This window comes from Glycine max, chromosome 8 (genome assembly GCF_000004515.6).
Source record: "Glycine max cultivar Williams 82 chromosome 8, Glycine_max_v4.0, whole genome shotgun sequence".
Taxonomy (NCBI): Eukaryota; Viridiplantae; Streptophyta; class Magnoliopsida; order Fabales; family Fabaceae; genus Glycine; species Glycine max.
The window spans coordinates 994,930-1,007,228 of record NC_038244.2 but is presented as its reverse complement, the minus strand read 5'-3'; the positions used below and the strand labels follow the sequence as shown (position 1 = coordinate 1,007,228).

Below are 12,299 nucleotides of genomic sequence, written 5' to 3'. Positions count from 1 at the left end.
TTGTGTAAAATGAGGTTATTAATGTGGAGGGAGATGAGAGATACCATGGGCGTTGGTCCCATGTTTTGTATTAAACTGGCCACTTTGGAAAAAGGGGAAATAAATGAATGACCCAAACAAAGACAGGTGGAAATTTGAAGTGAATTGGGTTATTCTCATTTCATTTCTCCAATCCTCTCTAATCTAATCACCCTTCATGTTTCCACCGCTCCATCAAATAACGTGCCCCTAAACCTTCAAACCCCATTCTCATTAGTAACTTACAAATTAATAATTCCATTAAGTTACTATTACTCTTGTTTTGATAATAGTAGTAATAATGATAGATACACAATCAATGTAATCAATTTTAACAAATACTAACCAGTGTCTTGGGATACTCATTAAGAAACTATTTTTTTCTTATTGAAATACGTAAAATAAAATTATGTTACTTAAAAACTTTTTCCTCGTGATAACCCCAGTCACGTTCTCTCTTAATACAACAAGTATGGGTGTATACATGATCATGAGCAAATGGTCTGAAAACTGCTCTTGATATTTTCCGAGTTTTGAAAGATAATAGTTAAAAATAGCTTTATATCACAATTTAATTTTTTATTACAAATATAAAATATAATTCATATATTAATTTTTTTTATTTATTATTAAATAAAAATAAATATTTATTATGTGTATATGTACATACCAAAATTCAAATTTAATATAATTCTCTTTTTAAAAAGGTCTATTATTTTTAACATTAATTTATTATATTGGTCTATTTCTATATTATGAATCTAAATACTTACTTTGTTGTTTCACTCTCTCAAAGCTTCAACTAACTCATTTTTTATATTCTCTCTTTTCTTATATTACATAATTATTATCGACAAAAAAATTTGAGTGAGATTTTTTCAACATCCTTAAGCAATCAAGTCATATCTATCAAAGGATTGGACCTGTCGAGCAAATTCTAACCATTTTTAGAAGGATTGTTTTAGTATTAAGTTGAAGCATGGATATTCCTTTACAATTTAACTACCGCCAGATTTGGAACTGCACCTTATGCAGTTCAATATTCAATTTTAGGGGACCCAATCACCTTCGATTCACACCATCACATCAGCATAGCACGCATGATTTTCAGGAATGGGGAAGTCTGTATAATTATATTTGGCGAATTTTAAGTAACTTTAACCTAACAATATAAACAATTAAACATAACGTTTGCATTGCCTGCTGGCGCTGGCTGTTTTACGTTGTAGTGCTTCTTTGAATTTTAAAACAATGGATTGTGTTTACATTACAATTACAATGGGCCATATTCCCAAATTAAGTTGTTTTAGTGCTTCTCTATCTATTACGGGGAACTATTCTTTTTTCTGACCAAAAATCCCAAATCCAAATACTTGTCTGACATAGAGGAATTGCGTTTATTTCCTGTTTGAGAAATGCAACCCGCACTTTAAAGGATAAAGTGCATATATCCTAGCTCTTTATAATAATGAAACTGTCAAGATAATTAGTGAATACCATTGTGATCAAGCATATCAATAATGGCAAGCTACTGTTTTTTTCTTTCCAGATAAGGTACTTGTATTTAAGTAAATACTATTTTTTTTATTATGATATTAGTACGGAATATTTATCACTACAAACAATCATTAATTTTTCTTAAAGACGTAAATGCACATTAAAAATGGATATTCTCCTTTCTATATGATTTATATCATTCTAGCCTTATTTGATAATAATCCACACAAATAATCTCACTTGTTCAAATAAGTGTTCTTATTTGAACAAGACAATTTTTTAGAGAATAATTTTTTTAAAAAAAACTAAACCACTTTTCTCATGTAAAAAAAAAACACTTTTTCTCACCTTTATATTAATTTAGGAAATAAAAATAAGTAACAAATATTATCATGTTAAAAAAAGGCTTAAATGTCTCATTTTAAATTTAACCTATTTAAAATAAAGGCTTAAATATATTTTATATTTCCAATAAATAATCAATTTTGTTTTAGGTTCATAATAACTTATTAATAAAAATTTTATTACATTGGATTCCTAATACATTAAAACTTTTGTTTTAAATATTTATTATCAATTAAGTGATGATATGATACATTTTCAATAAATTTTCTCAATACATATCAGTTATTAAGATGATATCATGTTATCACTTAACTAACAATATATGCTCAAAATAAATGTTTTAATATATCAAAATTTCATTAAATAAAAAAATATTAAGGACCAAAAATAAAAATAAATTATTTATTAAAAATTTAAAATATATTTAAGCCTAAAATAAACAAATGTGTTTCAATCAAAGAAAAAAATGTGTAAAGTTAAAAAGTTATAGACATACTCAAACTCATAGTTATACTTAAAAATATTTTAATTCAATCTAATGATGAATAATGTCTCACTTTCTCATTTTACATATTTATTCACTTTATATAAATATTTAAATTTTATGAATGATTTTTTTTAATATTATATTTAAAATAATAGTCAAAGAATAAAAAATATATTTTTCCGATAAAAATATTACTAGTGCTGCCTTTATCATTATTTCAAAAAAATGTTTTCAATTTTTTTTTTCAAATAAAATAATTTATTAATACTATTCTTGATAAGAAAAAAAATCATTACTACATTGCCTCGTTCAATACTCAAACTTTTAAATTCCTCTTTTGGTGTCGTATATTTGTCAACATTTATATTCAATATTATACATTGAATACCTTTACTAAATTTTTAAAAAATTCTAGTTAGTTGACTGAATAAAAAATTAAAACCTAAACAGAAAATGTTAATTAATTTAGTTATTTCCAATAACATATTTTATTATTAACTCTTAAATTAATCTCCAGATATCTCTGAGTAAAATATTATTTGGTTTTGAACCAACCTACATTTGATGAACTTTGTAAAAAAAAAAAAGTAAGAAAAAATTTAAATAAATTTCAGACAATAATAAACAATGTATAACAAAAACTGTGTACGTTACTAACATTTTAACAAAAGTTCATAAAAAATAATTTGACTTAAAAACTAAATAATATTTCACTTGGTCTCCGAAGATGAATTAAATAATACAATGTTTTTTTAAGAAATACATAAATTAATTAATAATTTTCATTTATTTAATTTATTTTTACACAATCATCTTTTTTGCAAATTATTTATTATTTCTAATTAATTGAAAATATTTTATTTTGAATTAATTGAAGGTATTATATGTATTGAATATAAATCTTTACAAAAATACCCCTTCTGAGGGTAATAGTTGAAAACTGAACTTTTGAAGTCTTCAGGTGAAATACGATTCTATTACTATCATCAACTTAATAAGGAGAGTTTGTCCTGTAATACATTATGTCAGGTCGTTAGTGGAAGCTATAAGAGAATTGGCGGGAATGAATGGGATGATCTCGTGGTCTCACATTTATATATGGAGAAACAAATCAAGTTGCAGATGCACTTTTTAAGCATGAGTTATCCATTCATGGAGAAAACTATATTTTTCATGTTTTACTGTCCTTTTTGCATTGTCTTATTATGACATATTTGTCTGGTATTTTATTTCGTCCTGGTTATTAATAAAGTTGTCTTCTTGGAGTGTTTTAGCCCCTTGGACATTCACCAAAAAATATATATATATAAATCTTGACAAACATATGATGCCAAAAAGAAAATTAAAATCTTGAATATTAACAGAGGGTATTACTTTAATGTTTTTCTTTATGCTTTATATCAATAATATCATTAATATTTTATTATATTTGGTATATACTTTTTGTTAAAAACATTAATTGATAAGGATTTTTTTATACCACATATAAGGATGAATTTTTTAATATTAAATATAATTTTAAATGATTTATTGTATTCTTTTGACTATCAATTTTAAATAAATAGTTAACAAAATCATTAATAAAATTTAAATATTTATATGGGGGCCTTTTGTTATATTTTATTTTGTAAAATACTCATACTTCTTTTAAAATATTGGTTTTTTAGCCTTTAAAGTATTCTGTTTAAGGTTTTCAAAATAATCAGTAGTTCAAATAAGTCTAAATTTTGATTAAAATTATAAGTTGTTTTGAATAATATCTCATAAAATCAAATATTTATTTTTAAAATATTGAATGTTTATGATTGTAAACAACCATAAATTAGATTATAATTGTTTTTAAAATCTCTAAAAAATAATCACTAAAATATTTTGTACCAGAATCCATTTTTTTTTTAATCTTAAGCAAATTGACCCATAAAGTAAAGAGATATATAAAATGAAAATGTGAAACTTTATTCGTGATTATATTAAATTAAGGTACTTTTAAATATAACTTGCTTAAGTTTACTTTGGACGTGTCTTTAATTTTACACTTTACATGTTTCTCTTTTTAAGTAAGTTAAATTTGAAAATAAATTTATCATTTAAAAAAATTAAAAATTCTATTTTACTATTAATTGAAGACCAATAATACACATTAATACATTGCCTTTATGCGTCAAAGATAATCACTTTATATTAATCCAGCATCAATTTATATTTTTTTCTTACTGTATACTTTCATAGTATTTCTGTTTTTTTATAAGGATAAGAATAGAGACATAATTATAAATAGTGCCATCACCGAACCACATATATCAAGTCACACCATCTTTAAGTTTTAAAATTTTCAAGTCAAAATAGACATATAGTAAAATAAAATACTTTTAATCTATGAATTATAAACCACTTTCAAACATCAATATATGGCAACACATACATATGCAATCTTTAATAAACATTTTTCATAAAATAAAATAGGTAAAACATGGCAAAGACAAATGCTTTTCATATAACCTCCATAAGCACATTCATGAATTTCAAAGGCAAAGTGACCATTAAACCAACACACTCATTTTAAACCATTAAAATAGCAGCAACACCATACTAGAGCATTTTAATTGGTTATAAAGTTGAGAAACTGGATAAGCTCACTTATCTCTTGAAGGCTGCAAAGAACATGGTGGATGATTCATTCATGTATATTGAAGTATTTATGACTATAGTCATGAATGTCGCCCAAATGATCAATGTTGCCCATTACTTTTGTAGTGGTACAAAAAGTAGACAAAAGGTACACATTTCTACTTACACTTTCATTTCTAATCAACAAAAGGTACACGTATTTCTCCTCGTTTCCTCCAAGTATCTATAGGAGGAAATTTTGAAAAAATAGTCAAAGTCATACATCCTATTCATCTCTTTTTAAGAAAAACTTTTACTTATAATGTATTTGGGTTCAAGGCCCTGCGCGCTCTACGTCTAGAGGATTTTGTGAATCCCTACTGCTTATATTAAAACTTTCCAAGGTCCACCTCATGACATTCAAGTTGAGAGAGATAAATTGAACATGACATTCAAGTTGAGAGAGATAAATTGAACAAGTATGATCGGTCCCTGTTAGAATGTACTATTAAACCTAAATTGAGGTTATCCGTTAAGAATTATGATAGAATTGTTTATGAATGTCTTCATGGGAGACTTGATTTTACTAAAGATGATGAAAATGTGAATTCCCAACCATTTATGCGTTGGAGTTTTCATTGAAGAAAATTCTGTAAAGTGATTCTTGTTGAAAAATAGCTTCTAATAAAAATGTTGTCATTTAATATAATTTATATATGCATACCAATTAATCATATGTTTAGTGGGAGAATTCATATTTAATTTTTTACGTATGTAAAATTTTCTTAGATCAATAACAATTACATAAAAAAAAATGAAATACAAGAAAAAAAAACTTTAAAGTAATGATCTCATTATTTAATATTCAAGATTTTAAATTCCTTTCTTAATTTATTTCTTCTTCTTCAAGATTTATATTCAATATGATGTATTAAATATATTTAATTAATTAAAAATAAAATACATTTAATCAATTAGAAATTATAAATAATTTTTAAAAGTTGATTGTGTAAAAAAAGTTAAAAAATAAATGAAATTTTAAAAAAATATTAATTAATCAGTGTCTTTATTTCTTATAAAACATTTATTTCCAATTCTTTATTTAATCTTCAAATATTCAAGTTAAATATTTCTAGATTTCTCATAAATATTTTTTTTTTGCTGACATATCTTTGTAAATAATTAAATTTTGGTTCAACATGTATGACTCAAATGAAGTTATTATTTTGGATAATGAACTTATCACTTATGCTACTATATTAATTAGATACTAGTATTTTGCTCGTGTATTAGTGTGCATTACGCAGGTCAGTTTTAATATCTAAATTTTATGATTATAATTAATTATCATAAAAAATAAATATTTATTCATATATGTTATATATGACTCATATTTTATGAATAAATAAATTAAATGTTGAAACATAGTGAAGTGGAGCCGTCCAAAGTACATTTGTGAGTCTAGATTTTTTTTATAAATATTGATGTGATCTTATTTGTCAAATGAATAATAGAAATAATCACTTTCTCTATCCCAAGGAGGCATACACACACATTGGATGTAGTTAAATATTGTATTTGTGTGTGCGTGTGATTATTTTGTTTAGAATTTCGGTTTATTATTATTAATAATTTTTTTTGGCAATTAATAATATCATACAATTAAAATGAATAACAATCAATATATAAATGGTGAGGATAAATATTTATATCATAAAGAAATATAAACTATACATTAAACTATATCTCTAATATATTTAAATCACATAATAGATATTTATACCAAAAGATGAAAAAAAATTCACACTCATAAGGATATTAATATATAAATTAGGATAAAATATACTTTTAGTCTTTCTAAATTTTCAAAAGTTTGATTTTAGTTCCTCCTATTAGTTACAAATTGAATTAAAAATATTTTATAAAATTAATTGATAAGCTAACCCATAAATGTAAAATAATACAAAAGAACATATTTATTATTTGAGGTAAAAAGAGATTTTAAATAAATTATCGAGGACAGATATTAAAAAGCAAAAAAAGCTAGTAATCATGGTATCATGGGGATTAAAATAATTATATATAGGCACGGTTTCAGCCTTTGTACCAAATTAGATCCTTAGCTTCTGTATATAAAACCTCTGAAAATATTACTATCTGGATACAGAAAATACAATATTAATATTCATTCTCCTTTTAGTTTCCGTTTGGAATTTTACTCGGATTGGCTTAATTTGTTCGAAGGATGAGAACATTGGTTTATGGTATGGATTTGTGACTGCTGAAACAAGTTCAGAAGGCATTGATATTGCCATGGTGCACAAAAATAGTTTGTTAATTTCTGATCATCTGGTTGTTGTTCATATACCACACACACTCTCCGCCATCCCTCAGTGTTAATGTTGTTTACTGTCGAGTTTAAAGATTTCTTAAAATATGGAAGGATAGCTATATATGTAGCACGCACAAATCAATGGTATGTTTAGGCATTTTACCACACAGTGCTTGGTTCCTTCCATTATAAGATTTTCCCCTCGAACATATGTGGAAACATGGCTGCTCATGGAACAATATAAAAATTAAATCATTCAATCCCTTTAAGAATCTTATCAAATATAATTTTAGTATTTCTACAATTTAGCACATGTACGTGGAGGCATATGGCTGCTCATGGAACTACATTGTTTAGGTGTGCAAATCTTTGCTTGCAAATCTCCAATTCAGAACAAATCACCTTGGCCTTTCCCATAGATCTAATTAATCCAACCAAAGTACATACACTTTTTGAAATGTGTATAAATCACAGTCGGTCACCATATAATTAATTATAACCAAATTAATTTGGCTTTGCATATATATGTACAAGCATCCATCCTTTGGTGTAAAGAAAGCATTTATCTGTTTCAGTTCAGTCGGCGATCACAACTCAGCGGCTCTTCATGAAGAGTCAAGTTTAACACCGTGATATCATTCACCCAAAAATAAAAATACTGATTATAATAGTATTTTTTTATACGATATAATATATATAGTACACACAATTAAGTTATTAATTGTGATCTTAAAGCTGATCGGCTGGGGGAAGAGATACCTAACCTAGCAATTGCCAAGTTATTAATTATTATTTTCATTTATTACGGCTCATGATCATAACTTCCTTCCCTTCATTTATTTCATATGCTATACAGTTCATTATAATATAGTTTGGAAAATCTTCCACGAAAGTATTTCAGGTTCGGACCAACATATATATATATATATATATATATATATATATATATATATATATATATATATATATATATATATATATATATATGAGTGGAACTCAATACAGAATATAAGTAAGCATATATAGTAAATATATAAAAATATGTGTGAGTGGACCCTACTTTGAAACTTACCCACACGTCTCTTACATATACCAACGAGACCATCATTCATCAAGACCTAGTGTTGCTATATATTCTAAGTATGCATGCCGTAAGGTCTGGTATTTATAATAACGTACAAGTGTGTATACGTTATGGGAGTATCGGGGAACCAACGAGGCAAGGAAGTGGAGAACACAGACACTTCAAGCGGTGTTAGACAAGAGTATGCATTTTCTCCACTCAATCTAAGTAAGTCTCTCACATGCTTTACCCTTACTCATAAGACATACATAGACTGAACCAAAACTCATATATTAATAAGCTTTTCAGGATTCAACCCATTCGTGATGCAACCAACCCCTTTCTTTATCTGAAGTAAAACTTACTTGGTGTTATATATCAATACACTCTTTTTAAAACATTCCATTTTATTGTAGTAAATAAAAATTTTATGAGTTCTAATATTATAATTGCAATGTCTGATTATGTAGTGTAGGCATAAATATATATACTTCAATTCTTTTTTTTTTAAAAAGGAATAATTATGTGTATTATAATGTAAGAAGGATATCTGCTTATACCTATGGTATAGAACATACACATGATAACTTTATGTAGAATGCTTTATATTTGCTTAAATTGTAATATATTTGCATGTTGTATACCATAAGCAAATATCATTCTTAAATTGTAATATCAAAGCAAATATAAAGCATTAGAATACTTTATGTAGAATATACACATGATATTTTTTATTTATTGAAATTCATATATTCATTTGTATATTCCATAATATTATTGAATTGATTATGTTTTGTATTATGACTCTATTTTAATACACTGCATTTAAACTACATACTTATTGACTCTTAGTATTGTTAGAAATTTTATATATTTATTTGAGAACTAACAATGAAAATCACGTTGGAGCTGTAGATATATATAATGATGATAATATTTAGAATCAATATGTTTTGAATATATATATATATATATATATATATATATATATATATATATATATGTCATGTTTATAGGTTTAAAAGGTTTACTTACAAGAATTTTTCTAAAAAAAGAGGTTAATCTACAGTAATTCTTAATTATTTAAATGTTATTGTTTTAATTTATTTAACCGTTTTGAATATATAATGTAGTGGTTGATAAATTTTTATGATAAATATTACAACTGTATTTATGAAAATATAATAATAAATAAAATTATATATTTCATATTATTACAGTTCATAATTTGATTTAAAATATAAAATTTCTTAATATAAATGAGTAGGTTATATAAAAAGTTCCGAAAATAGTTAAGAAGATTATATCATAGAAAAGAATAGTCATAAAGAAATTTATAATTTATAATGTATATTTTATATAATTTTGAGATTATTTTCTAAAATTCTTTGAGTCACTGTTTAATAAAACCTATTTAATATAGTAATTAATTGGTCAATTTAGTATTTAAACTCCAAATATAATACATAGTATTTTTTTAAACTTAAATTTAATATTTTATTTAATATAAAATACATCGTAATCTTAATCTTAAATTCTTAATTAATTAACATTCAAGAGTGAAAATACTTTTATTTACTGAGACAATTTTTTTCCTTTATTATTATTTATGATCATTTATATGAACCATCGTTCAGCTCATGCTTACTTACTAAACAGAGGCCTCTTGTTTTTTTTTTCCTCACGAAACTTTGATTTTTTTTTGTTTATGTTTTAACTTTCTAGGTTTGTTCGCCAAATGGAATCGATTTCGTAGTTTCTTAGTAATTTTGTCCAAAAAGGTCAAAAAGAAAGGTGAGTTATTTTCGGTTTTAAGGTCGAATTTGATTAAAACGAGGGAAAGAGAGAAGAAGGGACATAAAATTAAACACGAGTAAATCTTTCTATATACTACTTTATAAAGAAGATATTAAATAAAAAAATTGTATTTAATCTTTTAAAGTTTAACATGTTGTTTTGACATATAGTTTGTACTAAAAGAATTGTAAATATAAAAATAGGAAGATTAATTGAAAGATGTTTGTGGGAGGATTTAATTAGAATTATTCAATTAAGCATTATCGTGGTTTTCCCCACCTTTTCTTTCTTTAAACTTTTCAATCAAATAATGAGAATTTCTCTTTCCATCAAAGTCACTCTAATATATTTTTTTTATATTTTCAATCAAAATATTAAGTAAAAAAAAAAAAACTCAACTCCTTACTTAGGAATGTTGATTAATTATATTGAGTAACTCGATAGATTCAATTATTATCGACCAAATAATTATTATTCTTTTAAGTATTTTAATTTATATTTTAACTATTTACGTACCTACATTTAGAAATACCTATTTAATGTATGAAATATTATTAATAACACACATTTAATATATCTTAATTAGTATCTTAAAGTTAACAAGTGTCTCTGTCATTTCACGTTTGGATTTGGCTAATTATTGGTTATGGACTTATGGTTACGCCTGTCCTGTTCTACATATTCATTTAGAGAATAAAATAAATAATTTCAATTAATAAAAAGATTAATTAATGACATTTCAACGCATTTATGATTGTTATGTATGCTAAATTTATATAACAAACTATTGATTTTTTTTTAATCAGTTGCATGTATTTTTTAAGAGGATTTAGAATTATTTATTTGACTTCCAAATCATATATATGATTTTTAATTTTTATTATGTACACGTGAAATTACATGGATAAGGCATAGTACATGATTTTGCACGCGTTTCTTTCAATGCTACGCCATTTAGTATTTACTCAACCCGTCATGTGATTGAGTTTCCTTACTGAGGTTGCAGTTCCTACTACTACTAGGACGGATTCAAAGGATTCAGTTGACAGAGGTTGTTTTCTAATTTTTTCTTTTTTATGTATTTAGTCAATAACTTAAGTTATAACTATTTAAGAGATAAGTAACCTATATTTGTCATCAGATGCTGTGCTTGCAAGGGTTGAATCAGAGAAAAGACTGGCTTTAATAAGAGCATGGGAAGAAAGTGAGAAGACAAAAGCAGAGAACAGGTAAGATACCATCTCATAGTTCGTTATATAAGTACTATCTTTTTTTTTTTTTGACAAGGTGCTAGTATATAATTTTTGGAAGAAAGAAACCGGGTTCTATCTTAAATATACTATGTTGTGAAATTCTGGGACATTTGCATGGCTTTAAGGGTCCGTTTGAATAGACGTTCAAATGTGAATATTACAGAATAACCTCTTATTGAATTCCATTCTCTATTGATTACTAAGCTTGAAAAATGTGAAACTGTCAAACAGGGCATATAAAAGGCACAATGCTGTCGTATTGTGGGAGAATAGTAAGAAAGCATCTGCGGAGGCACATCTTAAAAGGATTGAGGTCATATGTGGTTAATTAATGCATCAATATTGTGACTGAAGTCAGTTGTATGAATGATCCTAATGTTATATTCAAACATTTGCATTTGACAGGAAAAATTGGACAGAAACAAGGCCAAGTGTGTTGAAAAAATGCAAAACAATGTTGCTGAAATTCATAGAACAGCAGAAGAGAAAAGGGCAATGATAGAAGCCAACAGGGGAGAAGAATTCCTAGAAATAGAGGAGAAAGCTGCTAAGTTTCGTACCCGTGGCTATTCACCCAGGAAATATCTTCCATGCTTCGGCAGCAGTTAAAGGATTTTCAGCCAAATGAAACAAAAAACACAAATTCTCATGGCTTGCTTTTTTTGTTGTTATACGTTTAAATTTTGCTGTGTAATAAGAGCCGGACATTCATATTTGCATATTAGAAAAAGCAAGGAAGATATAATATAACGAGAATAGTTCTCATGTCAAGGATGTGAGATTCAATCATAAAAAAAAAATATGAATGATTAAAATAAAAAATATTTAATTTAATTATTATATCATTGCTTAAAAAAGTTTTGTACATTAATATTTTAATTTTGATTATTTAAATATGAC

General features: G+C 25.5%; 1 protein-coding gene across 2 annotated transcripts; it reads left to right on the top strand.

The window, feature by feature from the left end:
* Positions 1–8,372: 8,372 nt before the first annotated feature.
* Positions 8,373–12,239, top strand: LOC100527523 (uncharacterized). 2 transcript variants are annotated; one of them, NM_001250338.2, is made up of 6 exons: positions 8,454–8,577; positions 10,075–10,143; positions 11,153–11,197; positions 11,288–11,375; positions 11,631–11,712; positions 11,805–12,193. In NM_001250338.2, the coding sequence occupies exons 1-6, from the start codon at positions 8,481–8,483 to the stop codon at positions 12,006–12,008; spliced, it is 585 nt and encodes a 194-aa protein (NP_001237267.1). In that variant the 5' UTR covers positions 8,454–8,480; the 3' UTR covers positions 12,009–12,193. The 2 variants fall into 2 exon arrangements, with proteins under 2 accessions (XP_006584533.2, NP_001237267.1); XM_006584470.4 differs by lacking the exon at positions 10,075–10,143 and having other exon boundaries at positions 8,373–8,577; positions 11,805–12,239.
* The last annotated feature ends 60 nt before the right edge of the window (positions 12,240–12,299 follow it).

Excerpts from the sequence above, each read along its gene's own strand:
- LOC100527523 (NM_001250338.2), top strand. The coding sequence starts at position 8,481 with ATGGGAGTATCGGGGAACCAACGAGGCAAGGAAGTGGAGAACACAGAC. Across the intron at positions 8,578-10,074 it reads ATTTTCTCCACTCAATCTAA|GTTTGTTCGCCAAATGGAAT; the intron begins GTAAGTCTCTCA and ends TTAACTTTCTAG. Across the intron at positions 11,713-11,804 it reads CACATCTTAAAAGGATTGAG|GAAAAATTGGACAGAAACAA; the intron begins GTCATATGTGGT and ends TGCATTTGACAG.